This window comes from Sorex araneus, chromosome 1 (genome assembly GCF_027595985.1).
Source record: "Sorex araneus isolate mSorAra2 chromosome 1, mSorAra2.pri, whole genome shotgun sequence".
Lineage (NCBI taxonomy): Eukaryota > Metazoa > Chordata > Mammalia > Eulipotyphla > Soricidae > Sorex > Sorex araneus.
The window spans coordinates 71,762,906-71,790,004 of NC_073302.1; the positions used below are offsets into that span (position 1 = coordinate 71,762,906).

The 27,099-nt window shown below is 48.2% G+C and overlaps 1 protein-coding gene across 1 annotated transcript in view; it reads right to left on the reverse strand.

Moving 5' to 3' along the window:
• Positions 1–27,099, reverse strand: part of DMRT1 (doublesex and mab-3 related transcription factor 1) — a 103,297-nt gene that overhangs the window by 50,124 nt on the left and 26,074 nt on the right. The window contains exon 3 of the mRNA XM_055123576.1: positions 10,683–10,966. Within this exon, the coding sequence (XP_054979551.1) occupies positions 10,683–10,966 (284 nt within the window). The remainder of the gene's footprint in view (positions 1–10,682; positions 10,967–27,099) is intronic.

Consider the following 27,099-nt stretch of genomic DNA (forward strand, 5'->3'; position numbering starts at 1 on the left):
AAGAACATATGCACACAATTACATTCATTGCGGTACTCAGTACAATAGTCAAGATTTGGAATCAACATAGATGTCTAATAACAGATACATGGATCATGAAGATGTGGTACATATACACAACCGAATACGACACAACTGTAAAGAATGATGAAATCACACAATTCATGGCAACATGGATGGAACCAGCAGATACCTTGGCTAAGTGAAGTAAGCCAGAAGAAGGATAAGCACGGGATGGTATCACTTACATGCAGTATATAGAATAACTGGACAAGGAAATGCAATGTTTTAAAGGGAGGTGCCCAGGTCACACTTCGCCCCAGAGGACAGGGCAGAGAAAGAAAGAAAGAGTGGAGAAGAGGGGAGAAGAGACAGATGAGAAGCAACAGAGGCCAGGTCAGGAGAGTCAGGTACAAAGGTGGTGTTAAGTAATGTTAGAACCAAATATCCAAACCAGAGTCAGCAAGTAAAATCAAGAGACTGGAACTTGGCCAGAGTAATAGCACAGCGGGTAGGGTGTTTGCCTTACATGCAGCCGAACTGAATTGAATCCCTGGCAACTCATACGGTCTCCCAAGCACCACCAGGAGTAATTCCTGAGTGCAAAGCCAGGAGTAACCCCTGAGCATCCTGAGGTGTTACTCAAAAAGCAAAAAAAAAAAAAAAAGATCCAAATGTTAGCAACCAATTTTGGAAAGTTGCTTGCCAAGGAGGCAGGCTTGGGGGTTGGGGGAGGGCTATGGGAGGGAAACAGGGAACACTAGTGGAGGAAAGTTTGACACTGGTGATGGGATCAGTGCAGCAATATTTTATGTCTAAAACTCAACTATGAGTAACTTTGTAAACCACAATGCTTTCATAAAATAAAATAAATTTAAATACAGACCACACCCAGCAGAGCTCAATTATGTGTGTGGTAGGGAGGGCGGAGGCGGGGGAGGGGTTCCTCAGGCCACCGGGCTGCATCCAGCAATGCTGATGATGGAAAAGGCATCCTTGCTCCTCCCACAGTCACTGGGTGGCCACACGTCACGGGAAAGAAGGGTTTCTACTACACAGGTGACAGGTGGCTGCTGCTTTTAGTAGTTCCAGCTGCCCACTGTCTGCCTAAAATCACTGTGTGTGTGTGTTTGTGTGTGTGTGTGAGAGAGAGAGAGACAGACAGACAGACAGACAGACACAGAGAGAGAGTGTCAGAGAAAGAGGATTGCTATTATGCACACATTTCAAATACCAGGAGGTCAAAGTGAGTCATATCACCCCACAGCAATAGTCTGTCACTCTGATCCTCTGGACATTAATCTCTCTCTGGTGAATTTCCTCCACTGCCCTCACCCTCAGAAAAAAAAAGAAACAAACAAAGGGTGCATGTGACCGGGAGTCCCACAATCGGGGAGTCCCACAATCGAAGATGAGGGGCCACCTGAGCAGACACAGGACACCTAGAGGGCACGTGTGAGCAGGACACCCAGAATCTGCAGGAGTTCCACAACCAGAGTGGTGGCCAAGGTGCAGTCAACGTGACAGTGCAGGACCTGCGTGTGCAGGCCGCACCTGCGAGGCCACTGGGGGAAGGAAGGGAAATTCATCAAGGACAGCATGGGAACAGACAACTGAATGAAAACAACTGAATAAAATTTAAACAAAAGAATAAGAACAAGAACTCACTGCACATAGTATGGGCAATAGCCATTGTCTGAAGCCTGTCTTCATTTGGGGTTTACATGTACCTATATGCTAGATGACAAAAAATATTTGATTCAAATGTCAAAAAAACTGATAAAAGAGAAAAGAAAGCAAAGAATTTTGACAATCGTGCAAGGTAAAGCTTCTTTTTGGTGGCAGCTTTTACTGGACTCATGAAAGGCTCTGATACATTTAGAGGATTCACAAAAAAGAAGGCTGGTTCCGTCCATTGGGAGACCACTAAAGCCTCTTCTATCATTTCCCAGAGTCACAAATTTGTGGAATTTTCTACCTCCTGGGTTGAACACATTTGTCTGACTTGCAAATTTGAAATAAAACACTCTGCAGCTCAACTACTACAATGACCCCTCTTTTGGGTATCTGTAATTACATACACAAGAATCACTTAGGATAAAGTTGGAAAATGCTCCATAAAGAGCTGGTGGCAAAGGGAATGAGCATATTTGCATTTTTAAAATTTGGTTAATAACTGTCAGGACTGAATGCTCCATTTTCTCTAGCTTGCAGATTACAAAAACATCTCTTAAGGCAGGAGGCGATGGCTTGTAAAGTCACATTTTAAAGGTAACTTTCCTGAGATCATGCCGCTTAGTGGTTAATAGAACTAATGCAATTTCAGAGGAAGGAAAGCAGCATTTATTGAAAGGCACAGGAGGGCCCAGTCTGGTGGTTGCAGAGCACAATAACCATTAATATAGGAAGAAACTACCCAGGGATGCAATTACGAGGTTCTGCTCACAGAAACATTAAGCCGTGAGCAGGACTCAAAGCAAAGCCTCCTCCAAAGCCTCTTCCTACTAAACCAAGGCCCCATTCCCATTTGTTTCTATTGGGGCCACACTTGGCCTTGCTAGGGCTCCAGCTCTGCACCCAGGAATCACTCCTGGTGGGGCTCAGGGGACCACACGGGTGCCAGGGATTGAAGCCAGGTCAGTCCCCTGGCCTCTGTACTCTCTCCAGTCACCATTCCCATTTTAAATGAAGGAATCTGCATATTGAAGAGTGGCCTTTGGCTTTCAGATCTCTTTTACATTTTCATCACTTCAAGATCAATCAGGAAACTTGTTTGGGAGGGGAGGGGCAACTGAAAGAAGAGAACATCTCTGAAACCCACATCCAGGAACTTTGATTTCAGGAGCAGAGGTACCAGGAGCATCCATATCTGTCCCCATCTTGATGGACAAACTTAATTAACCTTTGCTACTCTGTTCCAACCTACTGTTTTAGACAAAACTAGTGACCCACAAACAATATGTTACCATCAGAATCTCAGCGGCGGCGACACCAAGAGATATAGCCCCATCAGCACTATCGGGAAATAAGCCGCCTGGATTAGCTGCTGCAAGAAATATGGATTATATTCATGTCACACATGAGCTGTCAGAAACATTAGGATACTTTTAGCATAAATCAGCAGTGTGAAGGGTATCTTATGAGCACTGAGCATGACAGACGGCCGGGAGGGCAAGGAGAGACATCTGGGGCCCCCTTCTTAATGTAAGCACACACACGCACATGCCATCAACCTCCAGAAGCCATTCAAGACCAGGTGGGACACTGCTGCTGGACAGCCCCCCCGCCCCCCGATGTTTGCACAGACCGTGCTCCAGAGCCGCAGGCCTGCCGATGAGACTCGGTTTGTATCAAGGCAGCAAGGCAGGGACGTTCCCATTCTCCGACACATCAGCCTCCAGAGACATCGTGGAAGGAATGGCTAAGATTTACTGCGCAGTGGTGAAAACACAACCTCACACCACTGACGGCTTCAACTGGAAGGAAGAGCAAATGTGTGCTGCCCTGTAAGGCCAGCGCAAAGGAGTGAAGCTGCTCGAGGCAGCAGGGGAAATCCTAGGCCAGCATCCCCCCAGCACCTTCCAGCTAGAAGGCGTCAGCAGGAGGCCCTGCTGGCCCCCTGTCCAGCCTGCTTCCTCGCCCACACCGACAACAGTACTTCTGCAGGAGTGCTGGGGAGTCCCTGGAGTCCGATATGAAGGTGCTGGCACCCCAAGGGTCACTCTCCTGTTGCCCACCCCCACCCTGCCACATGGGGGTCTGTCTGTGGATGCACCAATGGGAGGGGGTGGTCCCAATCAAGGACCCCTCTTTTGGGTATATTCCTTTCAGAGGAAAGGGATACATTCAGAGGGAATATACCCTCTTTTGGGTATATTCCTTTCAGAAGTATGAGAGGGGCCTGGTAACTAAGGGGGGGAGAGAGAAACCTTCCCATCACTTCCTTAAAAAAATTATTTTGGGTACCTATGTATTTTGCTTGATATCTGAAAAAAAATGCTCTCAGGTGTTTTTATAATTTGCAAGTTAAGAGTCAGGAAGACAAAAACCCAACTTAAGATGCTACGCTGCCAACTATCGGACTCGGAGTGGAGTGACTGGGCGAAAGATCCTTCCCTCAGCCTCAGTCTTAGCATACCCAAGACACGGAGTCATGTCTGCCTCATGGTTGCTAAGACCTGAAAATCGCTGAAACACACGTTTAAGTAGAGGAGGGGAAAGAAAGCCCATGGGCCCTCACTGAGGAGCAAAGGCCTTTGCCCTGTGTGCACGGCGGGGACCCCTCCCAGGAGGCCTGTCTCGGGGAAACGCCCGGAGTCGGAGCCCACATGAAGGGAGAGCTGAGAGCCCGGGCGGGCTGTTTCTCATGGACAGTAGCGAGCAGTTCTGCGGGCAGTGGAGCTGGGCCGGCAGCAGGGTGGGTCAGGAGCGAGAGCGGGCTGGCTCTCCATTCGCTGCTGTGACTCAGGTAAGTCACTTCCACGGTTCTGATGTGGCCACACACACATCACCTTGGACGCCAGAAGGGCAAATGACACCCAAGCTCACTTGGTCTCTTGCTTCATCTTTAAACCTTTGCCTTTTCCTAACGTTAACCTTAAGACTGGGTTTGTATGTCCATGCCCAGTGGAGCGCAGGGCTTACTTCTGTTCTGGCACGGCTTCGGAGACCCTATGTGGCGCCTAAGATCAAATCCTGGCCCCTCACGTGTAAGGCAAGAGCCTTCTCTGCTGTATTCTCTCTCCGGTCCCGAAACAGTGGCTTTTAATTAAACTTGTCAGCCTGGGTCCTCTAAGCCCCTTCTTCACCAGCACTACCAGACTATGAGACTTCAGGGGCCCTTCGCCAAAACGTTGTTCTGATGATGCAAACCATGATAACAAAAATGAATGTTCCTCTGGTTGCTCTTTGAAAGCGCCCCAAACACCAGCCACACTTTTCAGTGTGTCAGGAAGTGGAGGCTTTTCTTAGCGCCTCCCACTGGCCCTAAGGACAAGAGGGTCACCCCATAAATGCCCACAAGGGGGCGCTTCTAGTATGGGCCACGGGCCATCTGTGAGACCTGCCTGCTCCCTGCCTGTATCCATTTCAAACCCAGGGCTTAAAAGATCCCAACTTCCCTTCTCACTCCCCAGTTGATAACAACTGACCCCCCACAAACACACTTTTTGCAGGTTTTTTTTTTTTTATTCAACTTCAAGATATCTAGCGCATGCTAAGATCTCGATGAATGTCTGGTTAATAATGAACACATTCTGGGCCAGAGATAGTAGTACAATGACTGGGCAGTTGCCTTGCATGTGGCCGACCCGGGTTCGATTCCTAGCACCCCATATGGTCCCCTGAGCACCGCCAGAAGAAAGCCCTGAGTGCAGAGCCAGGAGTAACCCCTGAGCATCATCAGATGTAGCCCACAAACAAACAAAAAGGAACTCTTTCTGGTGCAGGGTGTAAGTGGGCAACTGAGTCACCGGACACTTCTAAGTCCCAACCTGCCCCTGGCAGGGATGCCATCCACTGGGTTGTCGTAACCATCCCCTACGCATGGCTGGAATGTGTGTCCACATTAGACTGGAAGCACCACAGGCTTCTGGAAAGCAATCAGAGGCGCCCGCCACCAGGACTGAGAGAATCCCAGGCACCGCTCGAGTCCTCTCATATTTACATCTGCTCACTTGATATGCACCTCTCCCTTGTCAGCCTGGTACAACATGTTTATTTAAGAGATAATGTTGCCGTGGAGGAGTGCACAAGGCAATAAACAGCTTTTGCAGGCAATTAAATGCAGAAGTGAAATTGAGCCGCTGGTCAGTGGAAGCAGCCATTCATCGTGAGTTTGTTCCAGTGCCACAAATGTTATTCCTGTTTCACAACAGGGCAGGAATCTATGATTGGGCCACAAATCTCCATGCGCTGGAGACAGGCCACAGGCTATAAAGCAGCGTGCCGCACGCAGGGCGGTGACAGAGACAGCCCCGCAGTTCTGGAGGCTGGCCCAGAAGCCTTCCCTGTGTTTCTTTCAAGAGGTTTTGCACTTAGTGGGTGCTCAATAATTACTTGTGGCTTGTGGGTTTTACAGGGAGACTCAGGGGAAATCGCTAGAGCAAAGTGGGGGAAATGGCTCAAAAGAGACAAGCCTCCGGTTAACAAATCAGTTCAAGTAACTAGCTAATACTGCTGTATTATGTTAAGCTGAAAGTTACTAAGAGAGATCTGAAAAGTTCTCAGTACAAGGAAAATTGCCTATCTGCATGGTGACAGGTAGTGGCTATACTTATAGTGGTGATCACGTCATAACACATACACACAAACATGGTCTCATTATGCTACATGCAGAAGCTGGGAAGTTATAGCTCAATGAGAGAGACTATCACAGGAGCAAAGAGAGTGCAAGACCAGAGTGAGAGCCCTGACACTGTGACCACGTGAGCACCTCAGGGCCCAGCCCCGGTGGCCCTAATGACCCTCAAGCACTGCTGGGCCCAAGCAGCCCGCATGGCAGGGTACAAGCCCTAGCCCAGGCCAGACTTCAGGGTGTGAGCCCCCCCATCAGACCTGACTCTGGGGTGCGAGCCCCACTCTATCGGGCCTGACTTGGGGTGAGAACCACACTCTATCGGGCCTGACTCTGGGGTGCAGGCCATACCCTATGGGGCCTGACTCTGGGGTGCGAGCCCCACTCCATTGGGCCTGACTCTGGGTGCGAGCCACACCCCACCAGGCCTGCATCTTCTGTTGAGTGTTGCCGGGAGTGGCCCTAGGTACCCGGAGCTCCACTGGAGTCGAGCCCTCCATAGACAACAGAGCAAAATGCAATAAAATATTTAAGAAATCAACGATTTCTCTTTTTGAATAATTCCACTAGCCTGTAATTCCCACTAACCCGTAGGAAGGGTAGAAGCATGACGCTCTCCCTTCACCCAGACAGAGAACAGCAAGGGCAGGAGTAGCTGGGAAGGAGACTGACTCGCGGTGAGGCTAGGAGGAAAGCTTGAGTCAGTGAGTCAAGCAAGTAGGTGGCAGAGACATTCCCTACAGCCTAGGCCCTGCCGGGGCAGTGGAGACGGATCCCGAAAGTTGGGACCCTGGTACTCTATGGCTCCCGAGCATTTCTGGGAGCGGCCTGCCCTAAGCCACTGCCAGGCGTAGCCTCCACTTCTTTTAACTGTAAACTTAAAAATGACTTCAGGCCCTTCAGGGGGAGGCGGGCCCGGCCAGAGAAGGGTCAGCGAGAGGGACCAGCACAGGGCCAGCATAGCTGCAGGACACTCTCCAGAGCAGAGGACAATGGAGCAGCCAGGGCCAACCCGGGTCCTCCCCGCTGTGCAGAGAACAGAGCCAGCCCCTCCCTGCAGAAACATAGGCCAGGTCGCCCCAGCCCCAGGCGCTTCCCACACCCAGACCCAGCAACTCCAGTTACAAAGAGGGGCCTTCCATTCCGTATTACTAGCAACGCATTCCTAGGTCTAAGCATGATTCGCAATTAATGCTCCTCTACAATACGTATCTTCCTAGGCATACTTTGTACCCATCTCCTCTTTGTACTTTGTTTTCTATTTCCTAAGTGGATAAACTTCCTCTCCCAATGATAAGAACTACTCAATATACATTCCCATTTGGCCCACATTCATGTGTCAATTTTTTAGTAACTAAAACATTATATACCGTCTTTTTGTTACAAAGGGTATCTGAGGTAGATAACGAAAATACATAGAAACAAAGACTGGCAATTAGATAAAAGAGGGTCAAGTGAAAGAAATGATGAGTGGCTGCCTCTGACACACAGGGCACTCAGGGGCAGGCAGGGAAACCTCCCCCGCCCAGCCCACCCTGCAGCCACATCTCCCTGGGCTTCCCTGCAACAGTCCCACAAAGCCACCAAGGCACCCACTCTCCAGGTCAGAAAAGTGACTCAGAGGTAAAGAGTTTTGCTCCCGGCTACCCAATGGTTAGAAGTTAGAAGACCCGGGGCTGGAGCGATAGCACAGTGAGTAGGGCATCTGCCTTGCTTGTGGCCAAACCGGGTTCAATCCCTGGCATTACATCTGGTCCCCCAAGTACCACCAGGAGTAATTCCTGAGCATCGGTCGGTGTGGCGCGCGCACACACACACACACACACACACACACAAATAGCAACAACAACAACGAAAGACAAACCTGGTATAGGAAGCCACGCTGCTCACAGAACAGAGTCCTGTTCTCTTGGACCACTAGGCCCGGCTCCTGTGCAGGCTTCGTCACACACTCGCTGACGGTGCTGAGCAAACCTCTTCAGCAAGAGCCATCCGTGCTCTCTGCAGTAGGATGGGGGTGGGCTAGACACTCTGGTCCGGTTCAGCTCAGACTTCACTGGGCTGACAGTCGCCTGTCATCTGGCAAACTGATGCCACTATCTCTATGGGGCAAGTATGCCAGTGGAAGTGATTTCTACTGGCAGGACTACAAGGCTGTAAGGATCCCAAACCTAATTTATACTTGCTTACAAGATTAACCCGCAGTCCCTTAGAAAGGGGACAGAGAAAGCACGAGGTGGAGCCCTTCACCTTGACAAATGCCCTTTATGAATAATCATACACACACCTGTGCGCAGACTCAAATCACAACGGACAAAGAGCAAGAAATGTAGTGTATCACAGATATTCAAGGTCTAGACTACAGAGTTCAAGGAAGTATTAGAAGCTTTGAACTGCACATCTTTGTTAGAAGTTTCTAAAAGTTTCTAACCTCCACATGTGAAGAAATATATTCAGCAGAAAATTTCAGAGTCCCCAAAGAAAAGCAAATGACTTGGGTAGAAACAAAACCCATGAAGAGCTGAAATCCTGAAGGAGGGTCTTGGCTGAGGTTCTCAACAGACCCTCCAACTATGGGACTTGGTGGGTCTCAGCTCAGAGTCTGTCCCCACTCACAGTGCCCACAGTGCCCAGGAACACTGTGCCTTTGCTAGAGTTTCCACAGTGCTGTAATTAATGCTAAAGAACACATGTGAAAGGTCAAGTAAAAATTTTAGATTCTCAGTCCACCTAGAAGACACTTTATAGCCCAATTACCCTAAACTAGCACACAAGACAATCCGTTTTATTCACAAGGGAACAACTTGACCATAAGCAGCCATAATATACAAGTAAGAGCTACATTAGTGAAGGGGAGAACTACGCTGGAACCAGACAGACACAGGCGAAATCCTATTGGTTCCTGTTTGTCTGACCCTGACTCTCAAGGTGCCACCGCTTTAAAAAGTGGACAGTACCAGGAGGAATCACCGCTCAGCCAATGACAGAGCGACAAGCATGTTATTCCTAAGAGGAAATGTATCCCTGCAAAATGATGCTATATGAGAATGAGTCACCAACAGTGACTGGCAGGAATTAAGGCATAGACCTTTGGGACAAATACGTTTGCCCAAAAACTGCCCCGGAGTCTCCTCAATGCATCACTGAGGTTTGAGGAGCAGCATCAAACAGTGCCGCTCACAGGATTTAGACACTTCAGGACTGACCTTCCCTCCCACCCCGGCAAGCAGCAGGCTCACCTGTGGGGAGCACTTCCACACACTGTCCCTCCGAGAGGAGACCCTTGGGAGGCTCTGCAGGGAAATCCCAGCCCTCCGCCACTCATTCTCCCTAGGTTTGCAGGTAGAGTTCAAAGAAACAGCGTGTCAGACACATCTGAGGCTCCGACAAGATGGAGGGGCAATGAACCAAGGAGATTTCTGATGCTCTGTGAAACTCTCCTGGAGCTGTCTTTCAGACATCATTTGCTTTCTCATCCTTCATCTCCTAAGCCAACAGGTTTTCCAGGCCCTGCCACTTGATCCCTGAAAGTCTGGACTCAGCACAAAACCAGAATCTTCCAATGCAGGATGAGCTGGCCGTTCATTCAAAAACTGTGATACTTATTTCTCCTTCCAGAGAGGGCAGTCTCTAATGGAAATCAACCCAAAACCTGCCCCAGATCATAAAATCCAACTGGAGCTTTGAACGGCCTAAAGGAGCCCAGCACGAAGCTCCATGAATCAAAACCCTTCCTCTCCACTTACACTGCCTCTCAATTACCACACAGTGTGCTTCACTGCTCCCTTCTAAAGTTAGCTTGACTCTGAAAATGAACCACGTGGAAGGCTTACGGGACTGAAAATCCCCAGGAATTAAAAGCAACATTTTAACATGCCCTGCAAGTCATTCATGGGGGTAAGGAGAGAATCCCAAAGGTGGGCTGATTGAGCAGCAACCATCTCCCCCTTCATCTAGAATCTGCTGGGGCAGAATGGAAAGTATCGGAGGAAAATTTCAACCCACTTGAAAAATATGGACAGACTCTCAAAGACATATATCACACTGTATTAGACCCAAAATTCTGCCAAAAGTCTAGGCGTGCTCAATGCACCCCAGATCAGCTCAGAGAATCACAGTGCACCTTACAGCCAGAGGGCAGCCAGGTGGTGCTGAGGTGAAGGGCCCCGGGGTTGACATTCCCCCCCGAGGAGAATCCATCTCAGACCACCTCGGCCTGCTGCTGAGGAAGACATCTCCAGATAATGGCTCTCTCCCTGATTTTGAGAACTGCAAGTGCACCTGGGGTTTTCATCCCACAGAGCTCATGTGTGCATGCAGTCTGTGTGTTTGTGTGGGGGCTGGGGGTGGGGTCCCATAACCCACTCTGCTTTGGGCAGCATCTTACCTGCCACTGATTTCCTGTTTGACCAGGCACATACGGTCCCGGGAGGCTCCGAAGGCTGTTCTTCACAGGGGACCCCCCGAGAGGGCTTCCCACATCCCCGGAAGAAGAATCAGCAGCCAGGGCCATGGAGTACTGCGGATAGTTGTACAGATTGTTGTAGTACGGGAACAGAGACGGCTGGTAAAAGCTGCTGTAGTAGGTGGAGTCAGAAACCAGGTCAGGGGTGTTCTCCATGTGCCCTCTGCTGGTGACAGCCGGAATATCCTGGATGACCATGCGTCCCTCTGGAGAGAGAACCAAGAGAATAAATACGTAGAAACCTGGGTCTGCAAAACTTTAACTGCAAAATCTGGCACACATATTGTTTTCCTCCTTAAGAGTTAAAGAGCCGCTGAGCACAGTTTCAGAAGTGGTGCATTCCTGTAACCAAAATAAAAGCCAGTCCGCGAGGCTGACCTAAGACACAATTATTTCAGGGTTAGAGCTATAGTACAGCGGGTAGGGGCTTTCCTTGCATGTGGTCAACCCAGGTTCAATCCCTGGAAACCCATACGATCCTCCAACCCGCCAAGAGTGATCCCTGAGCACAGAACCAGGAGTAAGCCCTGAGCACAGCCAAGTTTGGCCCTCCCAAAACAAAGACAATTATTTCTTCTTACACATTTTTAGCTGTTTATTATTTGTTGTTTATTTTAAAACTTATTTATTAAAATTACTTCTTCCAACAAAATTACTTAGCAAGACTTTTTTTCTGAGAATATAAAACACCTATTAAGTCATTTTTCACTGTATAAAATCTGACAGTCTTCTTTCTACCCAGAGGTATAGCAATCCAAAATCTAGAGATCCAATCTAATCAATAACTTGGTTGCCAGCAACTCTATTATAAGCAAATTAGGGCATTTGCCTTGCACGCAGCTGACCTGGGTTCTACTCTGTCCCTCTCGGAGAGTCCGGCAAGCTACCGAGAATATCCCACCCGCACAGCAGAGCCTGGCAAGCTACCCGTGGCATACTGGATATGCCAAAAACAGTAACAACAAGTTTCACAATGGAGATGTTACTGGTGCCCGCTTGAGCAAATTGATGAGCAACTGGATGACCGTGATACAGTGAATTTTAAAAAAGCCAGCACCTAGCTATGATAGCCATGTAGATATGCTAGAAAATGAAAGCAAAGAGGTGAAGAGTTGAAACAAACATTGTTTCCTTCACTTCCTTCCACAGCGGATACAGTATCCTTCCAAAGTCTGGACACTGGTGGACAGAGGCTGGGTAGGCCTTTGCTGTGAAAGGGCAGTTATGTGGGACCATCTGCGGCTCTGGGCCTCGAGTGGCATGAAGGGCCGCTGTCTGTCGGGGTTGCAGCCCAACTCCACCCACAGGCCCGGACAAGGAGCAGATGCAACCCACAGGCTGTGGTGTGCCTAGGGCAGGACTAGACTTCTAACTGGGCCTCCGGGGAACAGCAACTCAAAAAGCCAATGCAGGTGCCTGAAACCCTGCCCAGGGCCAGCTGCTGGCAGGCGCCTACAGCTAGAATAAGAATTCAGTATGGGATTATAATAACCTCAACGCCACGCCACGCACAGGGTCACCCATACACTCAGGGAAACTCAGACATGGGAGAGATGACTGGAAGCCTAGGAAGGAGTGGCAGAGAACTTTCTGGGAGCTGGAGGGGGTGGCATCTGAGCTGCACTTTGATAAAGAATGGGGCGGGGCCACGGAAATAACGCAGGGTTAAGGAACTTGCCGTGCCTGCGGTGGCCGTGGCTCTCCCTGGCACTGCTGCAAGTCCCCTAAGAACCTCCAGGAGCAGCCCTTGAACCCGCCCCGGAGCCAGGACACTCTCTCTCTCCTCTCTGAGAATCAGGTAGCCGGTGAAAACTACGAAGGTCTGATGAGAGAAGGACAACAGGAAGGAAGCAGGGACGGACGTTGGAGTGGGGGTCTGGGTGAGAAGAGATAATGAGCTCAAAGCACTGGACAGGAGGTCAGGACAGGGTGGCTCGCACCTCAGTGCTCTTCCAGGTCTCTAGGCAAGAAGAAGGTCCATGCTGGATTTCAGCATCACTTGATCTGGTGGAAATTCTTAAAAGGTGGAAACGGTTCTTAAACAAGATGGAACTGAGTGGTTAGAGCACTCTGGAAGGCTCCTGATAGGAGGGACACGGGCCAGTGCTGGGGTGAGAGATGGGACTTGGACACACAGAGGTACACAGGTACACAGGTACGCAGAGGTACACAGAAGCAGGGGCTGCGGCAGGAAGGGGGGCTGAGGTCAGTTCTGTTTAATGAAGAAGCCAGAGAGGAATGTGGGTGCAGGGACGGTCTAGGGGGAGGAAGCAGAGACTGCACCACGCCGTGAGAAATCGCTGACGGCATCTAGGGAGAAATTGTTCTGAAAGAGCGTGTTCCAAGAGAAGGAGTGAGTTAAGGCCAGATCGCCAGGACTCCGGAGAGGACACAATGTCACAGGCACCAGTGCTGACCGGGACCGTGGAGGAGGCGGTCTTCAGCGTCACTGCTGCTAGTTCTGGAAAGGACTCCTCCGAGGACCAGGCCTTTACGGACTGGCTTTAGCACGAAGGAGCAGAAACCTAAAGAAGCAAGGAAACAGGCGATGAAATCCGTGAGAAGCCCTCTTCTGCTAGCTTCTCTTTCTCCGGCCAGAACCTCGCAGCAGCACAGAAAGCAGGCACTTCACCTTCCAGAAAGTTCCAGAAAGCAGGCACCTCACTTCCTGGCTCACTCTTCGGGGCCCCAGTGCCCAGCACATGGTAGTTGATGTGGAAGAGATCAACCAATGATTGTGTCTCAGGCAGCCAGCCTGGTACTGAAAGCAAATGTGAAGGGGGAACAAGGAGGCTCTGGGCGTGATAAGGTCTTTTTATTTATTTCCATTTAAAAATATTGTGAAGGGTGGAGCATAGAAAGGCAGGGTGTCTAAGTAAGGGACAGACAGTCCCAGCACAATGCCTGGCCTACAGCAAATCAATGCTCAGAAAGTGCCCACTGCTTGGATACCATCATTTTTTTCACTTCACCATCTTTCATTTCCTCTTTCAAAGGGAAAAGAACAAGCAAATAAGACAGAGCCTGGCTATGCCTTGCAAGCACGGGAGGTCGGATGAGAGCTACAGCAGAATACTTGCACAGCCAGCATGCGAGTCTCTCTGTTGAGAAGATACCAAGTCCATCCTCCTTTGGCTCTGCCAAGCCACGATTCTCTTTCTATCCTGTTTGCCAGCTAAGCAGACACATGATGCAGCACCATTGCCCGGTCCCACCTGGAGAGTGAAATCAACTCTCTGGAACTTCCCCCCTTGGCATTTTGTTCTTCACATACACCAATTAAGGTGCATGATGTGTTCATCTCGGAATCCACTTCTTTCATTTCCAATGCTTTTACTGCTTTTCTAATTGTAAAAGCAATTGCAAGGATCACAAAAGGGACCTAGAGGATAAAGTCTAGAGAGAAAATGAATGAAAGGTCCTATCACACTAGATGATCACACAGATCATCTTAATAGACATCCGACACGGCTTAACCCCATAGTGTGAAGAATAGGATACTGTTTAGGACTACGCTCCAAATAAAACAAACCGCACCAGAAGGTGGAGAATTAAGCAGAAACCCAATGGCCAGCCTTCTAGATTAGGGCAGAGGGCCCTCAATTTTCACAGCATAACCTTAGCCAGACCCTTCCATCAGACTGCAATTTACTCACTAAGAAAATAAGGGCAGTAATAACTCAAGAAAACAAGAGAGCCTCAATACATTTCAAAGCAAAACTCAAAATGCGATGTCAGGCCAGAGCAAAGATTGGTTTGGGTACAGCTGTTTGTAATTAGTTAACAATGACATCTCTTTTCCACTTCACCATCTTTTATTTTCTCTTTCAAATAATATGACACTAAGATATCTCTATTAGGGGCTGGAGTCATATACGACAGCAGGTAAGACATTTGCTTTGCATGCAGCAGACCTGGACTCAATCTCCTGTACTACCTATGGTCCCCTGAGCACCACAGAAGTGATGCCTGAATGTAGAGCCAGTAGTTAAACTCTGAGCATAGCCAGATGTGGCTTCCCCCCAAACCAAAATGAAACAAAGACATACATTGGAGTACTTTCCCTTTTTGTCAGTATTTACATAATCATTTAACTTTAAAAAAAATAGATGCCTCTAAAATTCAATTATCTATAACTTTCTAGATCACAGTTCTTTAAAAATAAGAAAATTCTAAAATGAAAGACAACAAAAGAAAAAAAAAGTGAATGCCTACCTGTTTCACTCTTGAAATATTTCAGTATCCCTAACAAATGGCATTTGAAAAAGCAAAGGCTCTGTGCCCAAGACACACGAACTAAAGGACACTGGGCTGGACAGAACACCAAATTCTATTTTGTGGTTCCTGATTAAAAACTCTCATTTAAAATTAAAAAAAAAAAAAGGCTTCATGACTCCCAGCTTTTGTTTGTGGGTGGGGTCCTCCCCAGTGATGCTCAGGGAACCAGTGTCTGTGCACAGGCCCTGAGGTGCTGGGCTCCCCAGGTCAACCTGGCAGTGTTGGGGCCTCCAGGACTGCACCCAGGTGATGCTTGGGAGGCCAAAGGAGCCCAGGACCAAACTGCCGTGCTAGTTCCTGGCTACCAGCCATGGCAATCCAAAGGTTGAAAACTGGATCTTCTAACCACAGGCTTTGTGGCTCTCAAGAGTGGTCACTGAAACAGCTGCATGAGCACCACATGGGACCTCACAGAGATGCACACTGGCACCCAGACTCACCGAGACAGAAACTCAGGGGGTCAGGCTCAGCTATCTGAGTTTGACCAAAACCCATGACAGGGAACGGCGGTAACCTGGCCTTTATCTGACAGAGTCAAATAAGAGCTCCCTGATCTTGGGAAGGTAGAACATAAGGAAGGGTGTGTGTGTGTGTGTGTGTGTGTGTGTGTGTGTGTGTGTGTGTGTAGGAAGGGTGTGTGTGTGTGTGTGTGTGTGTGTGTGTGTGTGTGTGTGTGTACACGCACGTGTCCGAATGCTGGTTTTCATCTCCAGAACTAGTTCCAGAACGTAGTGGGTGTTGGGAGGGAGCAGAGGTTATCAGTTCAAGTCGTTCCATTTTCATGTCAAGCACTGCATCTGTTCAAGTGGCCTCTTATATCTGCTAGGCACTTTGCTAGATGTGAAGTCAGAGACTCTGGCTTTAATATCTGTTCTAAATCTTTTGAATAATCAAAAAGAATGAGTAGTGTTAGCATAATTAATATTCCCATTTTCCTCTTAGCCTTGTTGTTGCAATAGCTAGAGTCACACACACTTGACTATTGCTGGTATCTTAAAAGACAAGAGAAGGCATCAAAGTGATAGTACAGAGGGTAAGGCATTTGCCTTGCATGCAGCAAACCACTGTTTGATCCCCGGCACCCAATATGGTCCCCTGAGCCAAACCAGGAATGATCCCTAAACAGAGGCAAAAGAAAGCACTAAACACCACTTGTGGGTGCCCCTCACACCCCCAAAAAAGATAAGAGAAGAAATCAGCTTAGAATGACTTATTTGATAGATTATGTGGAAGGATAATTACTAGCGTGCAAACAGGAATGAAAAGAAGCTTAAGGCAAGGACTGGCCTAGCTGAAGTTCTAGGAATCCCATTCAAACAACTAGATCTCACTGTTAGCACTTACAGGAAGGAGGAGGGAAGCCACCCAGCTTCCCTTCCAGCCCGTGTTGAACTGCTGAGCGAGCATGAATGAATGCTCCGCCAGCCCCAGGAAGAACATAGGCATCTCATAGGCCCAGCAGAGATTGGAGCGGGCAGGACCTGCCATTCCTCCAAGCTCTGCTACAGCCGAATTCCCGAAGACATTCTCAATGCTGGGCTGTCATAGAAGCTGGCAGGTAAATTAGACTAAATATCACTATTACTTGATGAAAATATGAAAGATATCCAACTAGCTAAATATCTACAGTAACCATAGCAAATTTGAAAACTTGTAATATGTACACTAAAAAGGGGCTTTTCACTGGACAACAGGCCATTGGTGGGCTACTTCTGACCATTCTCTCAGTCGCAGAATGAAAACTGACAGCTTGTTCTGTGAATCTAAGCTGAATTGGCCACCATTTACTGAGTCCCTGGCTAGGACTGTCACCTCCTCCTTCCCAGCCCCACACCTAGGGCCCCGCCATGCTGGGGAGGCTTAAGCCAAGGAATGACCACATGCACGGGTGAAGACCACACAAGTGTTAAAAAGAAAAAGGCTTTTATACTTCAGAGTTTGCAGCCAAAAAAAAAAATAAGAAAAAAAGAAAAGTTTTTTTTTATTAATTTTTTCAGAAGAGCCTGTACACAGCACAGCACTGCTTACAAGTGTTGAGGACTGCTTAAGGCAGAGCTTGACCCGAGAGGCAGTGGTGCACAAGGACACAGGACCACCCCCAGGACAGGAGGCAGAGCACAGGCCCCTTGCACATGTTAACCATGTGCCCGACAACTGGAGCTCTCCTGGCCCCTGAACAAAACTTGTTCTTATTTTTTTTTCTTGTGCCATGAGGAGATGTTCTAAAGTTACTTCTGCCCCTGCACTCAGGGGACCCTATGAAGTGCGGGGAGTAGGGGGGTGGGGACTGAACTGGTGTCTGCCGCATACAAGGCAAATGTCCTATCCACTGTACTATCTCTCTGGCCTCTGAATGAATCTGAAGCTAGATCTCACTATTTTTCTTGAATAAAAAGTGGCGAAGGTCACGTAAACAATGACAATAGTAAGGGCAACAGAGATAGTACAGCACGGAAGGCATATGCCTTGCACACGGCTAACCCAGCTTCTGTCCCTGGAACCCCATATGGTCCCCTGAGCACCACCAGGAGTATCCCTGAGTTCAGAGCCAGTAGTAACCCTGAGCATCACTCAGTATGGCCCAAAACAAAGCAAAAACAATGACAGTAACAACAGAAAGCACAACAGCATTGTTTCCAAGAAAACGTGGTCTCTTTCCGGACCAGTGATTACAAGGGTTAATCCCCAAGCCCCCAGAAAGACTCAAACATATGTATGAAACGAGATGTTTCGAGCACTGTGAGGGCTGATGTAGTCCAAAGTGCTGCAGGAAGGAAACCAACACCAATGGCTCCCCAAGGCAGCAGGTACGTACAGGAATGTCCGCATCTGCATGATGACAGGATTCCCTCTTGCTGAAGGAGGGTTCTGCCCCTCTAGCCCCTTGCTCGAATCCATGGCTCACTCTTCTCCTGTGCACCATCCACTTCTTAGAGCAGTCCACTGCCTCTGCTACTTTTCTTCCCTCCGCACTAACATATGCAGTGTAAAATATGATTCACTCCTTCATGAGCGATCAATACCCACACATGATAAATACCCCTATTGATCTTGCAGTGTTATAGGCTGGTCTCTGGGCCCATGGCATATTAATAGTAGTTAACCAGTAATTCATTTTCAGGTATGTGAAAGCTATATCCCTGCTCTTCTCTAGTGTCAAGATTTGCAGAGTTGTTGCACTTTGAGTCCTTTAGGTTCGAACCCGAAGTCACACTCTGCCCCCACCCTTTGGGGAGTGGGGTGCTAGTTCCTAGCAGTGCTCAGGGTTTACTCCTGGCTCTGTACTCAAAATTCACTCGTGGCAGAGCTCAGAGGACCCTTCTGGGATTCCAGGGATCAAAGCTGGGTCAGCTGCACGCAAAGCAAGTGTCGTACCTGCTGAGCTATGGTTCCAGCCCCAACAACCCCCTTTTTAAATTATAAAACCAGACCCAACAGCCTCCTTTAAGTTTAATTTTAAAAAATTACAACTATTACAATTAAAACCCAAATCTACAAGTTATGACTGTTAAGCAGAACTCACAAAGGCCTCGTGAATATGATCAGCATATGTCTACCAGGATTTGTCCTTGAAATCCCACACCTTGCCAGGTGCTAATCCGCCTGAATTGCTATTTTTAACAACTGCTTATCAGGTAAACTATTCACAGTTAAATAAGTCTAGTAACTCCAAGAGAGCAAATCATCCACTATTCTAATATAGTGTGCTGCACTCTGGATGGGGACAGGAAAAAAAAATCACCTTCTTGCGTTTCTGTTCTGGGGGCACCTGGGGTCTAAAAGCCAGGTAGGTGATGATGACGCTGGCTCACAGGCTCCGGAGGAAGGCAGCGGGGTGCATGCCCCAACTCCCTTAGCTGCCGGCCCTTAGCAGCCTTCAATATACACATATGACAAACACATGTCCAGATTCGTCCGCTCCTGATATTTAGACTGAGGGATGATGAGCGTCGGGACTCTTCTTGGCCTGGGAGAGAAACAAGAGGGAGAGACCAGGGGAGAAGGCAAGGCTGCTCCCTGTGTCCCATTAGGCCTTCCGAAGTCTCACAGGGTTCCAAGAACAAAAGTTCCCGTGCAGACTGAGGGAACTGTGGCGCACAGACTGTGCAGTGGGGCGACTGCACCAGCCGGCTGCCTTCCCTGCTGGAGAAACAGCTCGAGTTCCATGCAAGAAACTCACTGAGCACCCACAGTGTGCAAGGGGACCTGCTTGGTACCGTGGGAGACAGGACAGAGGGCTACATCCCTCCTGTACTGCAGAACTTGTCTGTTAGGGGCAATTACAAAACAAACACAGAAGGAAAAGGGATGAGAGTGCAGGTGGCTCTGGACCCACGAGAAGGGAGTTGAGACTCCCCTCCAAGGAAGACACTATGGAGAAGCGGCTCTGGGACGGTCCAAAGGGGTGGGGAGGGGGGCGTCCACCCCTGACTGTGGCTCAGTAACCCCCTCCCCCAGGGGCCTGAGACTCCTGCAGGGTCACCAGGGACCCGCTGGCCCCGCAGTGGGCGAGAGATATGGGAGAATGCCTTTTCTCTGACTCTGCTAGGAACCGCCGTGTGGCCATGAAAGCCTATCTCGCAGCTAAGAAAGAGGTTTTCTCTCTCTGGCGAGCTCAGAGTCCCCTATCAGTGGCAAGATGCCAGAGACAGTCTGGGACTCAGTCCACAGCTCCCGGCAGATTGCAGGCGGCAGGGCTGCGCAGGGGCGGAGGAGAGCAGCCTCCTCCCCATCAAGGGCTCTATTCTCCAGGAGCGCTGACAGAACATTCTGGCATCCTTGAATAGCCTTCACCCAGAAGAAATGTTCAATCAGGATTGGGATAAATTCTCTACATGGACTTAAGAGTCATCAAAAAAAAAAAATGCCTGCTCTGCGCTGTAGAGAAATGTTGGTGCTTGGAGCTAGAACACTAACTCGGAAGTCAGGGGTACACCTGGGTTCAGACTCCATCTATCATGTGGGTCCCCAGAACAGCCCTAGCAACACAGCATCCTCGGGCCACAGCACTGAACTATCCTGCTCTGGGGACTGGGGACTGCTGGGACAGGCCACCGGGTCCCTAAGAACTGCAGTGAGGGCCCTCCCAAAGAAATTCTTCCAAATGTTGGAGTTAATTTTATTAGTGTCTTTTTTTTTTCTTAATAAGGTGGTATGTAAAGGGAGGGGTGTCAGAGACACATTTTTAAGTTACTGACTGCCAAACTCTTTCTTTAAAATAAGATTGTGCTGGAAAAACAGTATAGTACTTGCCTTGCACATGACCAACCACGGTTTGAGCCCTGGCACCACATAAGGTACCCTGGAGTAATTCCTGAGCACAGGGCCAGGAGCAGTCCTGAGCACTTCCAGGTGTGGCTCCCAAACACACCAAAATAAATTAAAATATAAGAATATTGGGGCTGGAGAGAGAGTACGCAGATAGGCGCTTGCCCTGCATACAGCCAACCCAGGCTCAATCCCCAAATGCTCACTGGAGCCTGCCAGGAGTGATCCCAGAACAATGCCAGGTATGGTTCCCCCCAAACAAAGCAAAACAAAAAAGAATCAAATCACAGGGCTGGGGAGGCGGATAACTTAAGTGGTAAAGTACATGCCTAGCACACACAAGGCCCTGAGTTCAATGGCTCCCCCAGTACTGGGTGCCCCGAGCGATGCCACACACCACTCGTCAGAGCATCATAGAAAGTCCCAATAAGATGTGAGATATGGGGCTGGAGCAACAGCACAGAGGGTAGGGCATTTGCCTTACACGCAGCCGACCCAGTTCGATTCCCAGCATCCCATATGGTCCCCTGGGCACCTCCAGGGGTGATTCCTGAGTGCGGAGCCAGAAGTGACCCCTGTGCATCGCCGGATGTGATCCAAAAAGAAAAAAAAAAGATGTGAGATATGCAGAGTCACGTGTGTGTGTGTGTGTGTGTTCATGTGCATGTTTTTTCTCTTAATTAGAATTCCATTTGTCTTCATTCTTGCCATTCCCAAAAGGTGATGATGGAAGCTGAAAGGGCAGACTCCTTCGCAAATTCAAAGAGATGAGAACCAAGTCACCTCTCACAGGTTGGCTTCCTGGCTTTTGTGCAAGTCACAAATATACCCGTTCAATTTAGTATAATTTGTTGTCAGTCATTCATTCTGTAAACTGTTTAAAGCCCATGGAAGAGGAAGCCTCAGCGTCCCCTTGTCAGCTGCTGAGAGCAGTTTCATTTTAGCTGTCTCCATTCCACACTATAAACATTTCTGTGAAACCTTGGGCTCTTTCTCAGGAAGGGAAGTTAGCAATTTCCCTAGACCATAAATTCTTTCCCAGAACTTAGACTCATGGACACTAAGAGAAAATGGACAACACCTAAGGCAGTAGTCTTCTATTATAAGAATAATATAAATAAATAACCCAAAAGATCTAAACCAGCCAAAATACTCGGTAGGATCTTTGCATTCTCTCTAATAGCATCATCACTTGACAAGTAACACAAGGACCCAGTTTCCTATAAAAACCTCACAAATAATCCATACTAAGTCCTATACTAAGTTTCTCTCCTGCTGGGAAGTTTTTTATTCTTCTACTCTCCGATAAACTTCTCTGAGTCTGAGCATCCATATCACTCACTACTCCTGTTCTTAAAAATCATTGAAGCATCTGGGAACCGTGGAGGAACAGAGACCCGTTGTCAATTACCATCATGAACATGTTCTTATGAAATCACTAAGAAGTAAAACCTTCTGGAACCAAATACGCCTCTAAACCAGCAGCTCTCCCCTAGGCTGCCCGGGATGCAGGGTACAACTCCTCAGGCCAGGCCGCACCTCAGATTACTCTACTGAGCCTTGGCAGACAGACAGAACCTCTAGAGGTTCTAGCAGCAGTTTGAGAACATCTTTGAGCTTTGGGGGCTGAGGTTTCAATACCATCGGTTCCAAAAGTGTTGAAGGCAGCCTGTCCGTAGTTCTTTACAAGATTCCACGTGATCAAAAGTATTTTCATAGTAACAAGGATATTATTTGCCTTTTCCAACTGCAGAAAAAAGCTGCTGATTCAATAGGTGAAGAAAAACACTGTGTTTAGGGGCTAGAACGATAGTACAGCAGGTAGGTCATTTCCCTTGCACGTGGCTGACCCAGGTTCAATTCCCAGCATCCCATATGGTCCACCAGCACCACCAGGATTAATTCCTGAGGGCATGAGCCAGGAGTAACCCCTGTGCATCGCTGGGTGTGACCCAAAAGAAAAAAAAGAAAAGAAAAACTGTGTTTGGAGCATAACCAACGTAACTGCCCCACCCCACCCCCAACTGTACTCAGTCATTGTATTCCCCACTGCCAGTGTAAAATGTGGCTTTCTTAATAATTTATGTCAATTTTAGAACCTGATTGTCCCTGATGGAAAAAATACATATATTCACTTAGTATCTCTGTGCACATCTTCTTAGGTTTTGTTTTTTGCTTTTGCTTTTGGGTCACACTTGCTCAGGGGTTACTCCAGGCTCTGAATTCAGGAAATAACCCCAGTGGTGCTCAGAGAACCATATAGGATGCCAGGGATCAAACTGGTCAGTTGCATGCAAGGTAAACGTCCTACATACTGTATTATCGCTCTGGTTCATCTTTTATTTATTAAATATTGTGTGACAAAGTGGGAAAGAATTACAAAAGAGGGGTGTTTTGTCTTGAAAAAGGGCACTTGTGCAAGTGCTTGAGTGAATTATGCTCAATTTTGTTTTTAAGGAAAAACACTTAAACATGTTTTAACAGACTATTTGAAAGCTTCCAACAGATAGTGCTTGAGTCAAGTAACTTTAGAAATTTTCTTGAGAATGAGAAAAAAAATCCATAGCTTCAAAAAAAAAGCATTTATTGCCAAAAATGTGAGCATTTCAGTAAAAAGTTAAAAATTTGGAAAGCTTCCATCCACTACTATGTACCTGATAGCTTCCCAAATGTAAAGCCTAACTTGGGTATCAGCAATGGTATTAATGAATAAGATAATCTGATATTTTGTAATGAAATGTTGAACATTTGAAAGATCTGTATAATCCTGTTACTATTTCCCTAAGACTTTTGGAATCAGGTGAAAGATCAATTTCAAGGCCAAGCTGAATGGCCCAGGAGACTTTTCTGAGCCGAGTTCACAAAGTCCCTCAGCGGGGCTTGGGAGATCCCACAGCTAAGATGCCGAAGAAGTCACCACTCGTCCAGTTTGAGTCGATGACTGACAGTTACAAACATCTGACAGGGCTATCCAAAGTACTCATCTCTATTTTCTTTCTTTTTTTTTTTTTTTTTTTTTTTGCTTTTTGGGTCACACCTAGAGATGCACAGGGGTCACTCCTGGCTCTGCACTAAGGAATTACTCCTGGCGGTGCTCAAGGGACCATATGGGATGCTAGGGATCGAACCCAGGTCGGCCGAGTGCAAGGCAAACGCCCTACCCGTTGTGCTATCATTCCGGTCCTTCATCTCCATTTTCTAACTATCGGTGTGAGGCTGGACTTTCTCAGACATTCTAGTCCCAACAGACTGGATAAAGATGAGAGGGGCTCTGGGAAGCCAGTGCTCTCTATACAAGCCACACGAGAGAAATTTGTCAAAACTAAGGGAACGTGCCATCCTCCTCACTGTTTCCCTTGTTTTCAAAAGAGTTATTATTATTTTTTATTAACATCACGTATGTCAACTCATTTGTGATTTTTTGAAAGGACAGATTTTTTTTTAATTTTCCTGTCCTAATTCGATAAATATCCAAGATAGAGCCCACATAAACAAAAGCTCCTTGAGGTGCTCAATGTTTTTGTTGGATGGAAATGTCCTATCGCTGTAATGTTTGAGAACTGCCCCTTGCAGGCACTTTTCCCACGTAGATGAACCCAGGAGCTGGAGTCCCATCTTCCTCTCTGAGCTTTCCTGCCAGGAGAGATCTCAGCCATCTCTCTTTTCCTGAGCTTGGAACATTTCTTCCCACAAAAGAGCCATTAACCACGACATGGCACGGCCAGACAGCAGTCCTGGTTCCCTGAAGGATCTATGGCTCTCTGTGCCCGAGTGCTTATGTACAATTAGCACACAAGGAGTTAAGACAGCACCGAGCAGCCACAGTGGGCCGAGTTGGGCTCTGTCCCCTGACCAGTGCTCAGTCAGTGGTAGCTTCATTTGCTCTCACCATCACAGCTCAGCGATGTCACTCGACCATCAAGCAAGAAGAGTCACCAAGTTTCTCTGCAACAACCAAGTACTCCTGCTCCTACTGCTCATCTGTGGGATCCCACCTGGCAGGGCTTCCTGCAAGCAAAGTTGGGAAGGAGCAGGGTCCTCGCCGCTCTGGGCTCCTCTGAGGTCAGACAGTAGCCTTGAGTGCCATCGGCGTGGTATCACTCCCTAAAGTCGTAATCAGAAAATGCAGGAACAGTCTGTTTCTCCCACAAGGCAAGGGTGACAGCAAACCCATCTGAAAGCAAACCTGCACCAGAACAGCAAACTACCTCTCTGTGTGTACCTGCCCAGAATCACCTCTACCTGAGGCCACGACAGAGGCAGCCGGGCAGAGCTGACATTCCTCGCCTTCCAATTCGTCGTCTCCCTTAACCCACTCCTCTGAATTCAGCTCTGCTCCTGAGAAGCTCAGCACCTCCAGTCCGCCGCCCCAAGGGCTTCCCTGCAGTACGCCTGGGGTTTTATTTATTTGGGGGAGGGGGACGGCTGCTGACAAAGCTAAAGCAAACCTTTAGCTTGCTATATGAAGTTACTGTGCTTTTCAGTGTCCATTCCAGGCCAGACTGTGGGCTGTGCACCCCCAGAAGGCCATTATTTTGCCCGTGACCATGCGTAAAGATTTCTCCTAGCTTGGTCGAAGACATCCAGGGTCACTCTGTTAACGCTAACTGCTTTCTTGCCAAATATGAGGGGAGTGGTTCAACCCCCTTCCAACTCGTAAGGTCCACTCTGAAGCTTTTGAGTACACTTGAACCAGGAAGGTTTTAGGCCTCTCCCACCTTCACTGAGCTGTGCCTCCCCTCAAATCAAGGAAAACATAACGGACTCTCATCTATGTGGGAGCTGTAACCTAAAGGAGGAATTACCCAAAGTCCTTAATACTCCCTTTCCTTTGATTTGACTGTTGACTTGATGGTGCTTTTTAAAGATAGTACTGGGAAAAGATGAAGCTAGAGAAAGAATGTACAGAAAGAGAACGTTTTCAATCTTAAATTGTTTCCCTGTACTCCCACATTTAGGGATTTGTGAAAAACTGGGATAAAACTTATGTTCAAAACAGTGATTAAAGCAGGGGTGGGTACGATACTACAGCCAGTAGGGTATCTGTCTTGCACAAGAGCAACCCCGGTTCAATCCCCTGCGCCCCATATGGTTCCCTGAGCCTGCCAGGAGTGAAGCTGAGCTCAGAGCCAGGAGTTAGCCCTGAGCACCACCAGATATAGCCACCACAAAATAAAAAAAGGAAAAAAGTGATGAAAATTAACCTAGGTAAATCTAGGTGCACTGAATACATATGAACCTATACCTAATGACCCATCCCAAAACGTGCATTGCACTGACATTGCTTTTCAATCACTACAAAGAATGAACAGAGGGGTGGCTGGCTGCAGGGGCAGGGGATGAAAGGGCTGGTCATCGGTATATGCACCAGCCTTTCTGTATCTTTTCCATCACCAACTCTTCCAGGAGCCACGTTTAAGGCTTAGGCGTGGGGTGGAGGTGAGATGTACAGCAGAACATTATGAAGCTTGCCGACAGTTCAAGAGTACTTGCTGCAACAAATGAGAGTGTTCTACTTTTGTGTGGGTTCCAGCCACCAGTGCTTCACACACACACACACACACACACACACACACACACACACACACACACACACACACACACACAGGTTCAGTCTGGGCATGCCCCTCCCCTTCCCCCTTCCTATATCTCCTTCCTTCTGTGCTGAGGTCTCAGCAGCTAGTCTGAGACTTTCCACAGACATAGGCACTCTGGTTAAGGATGAGGGATATAACTGAGCTGATACACCTGTCCCTGAAAGCAGGAGCTGCTAATCATTAACTAATCTGTAGTGAGCCTGATGAGGTAAATGTGATGCACGTGGATTACCCCCTGAACTGTAGGTACAAAACCCCCTGTGTGAGAGCTAATAGAGGGAGTGCTGATTGACCACCAGCTTTCCCCACTCCGCGTGGTTCTTTCTCTGAAGCGGCAGGAGTCCGCAGTGCACAGAGGGACAGTGCAGAAGCTTCTCTCCTACCCACTCCCTCTCCTATAGGAAGTAAGTCCGGAGACCCAGGGGGACCGTACTCCAGTGTGCCGGGGTCAACTGGCCAGGACCCCGACACTTCTAAATAAAGCTCCTCCAAGTGGAAGTCAACAGGAAGACAAAATCTCATCCACTCTTAAAATCATCATTTTGCCAAAAGCAGGTCAAATGAGAGGAACACCTCGCACAAAACTGGCCACTGGGGCAGGCTGTGAAGTAACCTTGTGTGCTGATGCCTAGAGAGCTAAAGAGGAAAAGCTTGAGGACAGACGTGGGTTGGCAGGGGGATCTCATGCTTGGGCAATGAACATGACACTTTAGGGGGAAAAGGAAGCTGGCAGATGTAGCCAGCTAAAAGACATCTGCTACCGGGGCCTGGTGTGATAGCACAGCAGGGAGTACACCAGGATTCACTCCTCAGCATCCCATACAGTCCCGAGCACCACTAGGAGCAATACCTGAGTGCGGAGCCAGGAGTGACCCCTCAGCAATGCCAAGTATAGCCTCAAAATAAAAATTTTTAAAAACGGGGGCTGGAGCAATAGTACAGCGGGTAGGGGATTTGCCTTGCACATGGCTGACCCGGGTTCGATTCCCAGCATCCCAAATGGTCCTCTGAGCACTGCCAGAGGTGATTCCTGAGTGCAGAGCCAGGAGTAAACCCTGTGCATTGCCAGGTGTGACCCAAAAAGCAAAAAAAATATTAAAAAAAAAAAAACCTTACAAACAGGCACCATTCCTGGAAAAAAAAGGAATGACTAAGTTCAAACCCACACAATTAAGTACAAACCCACACAGACCTAT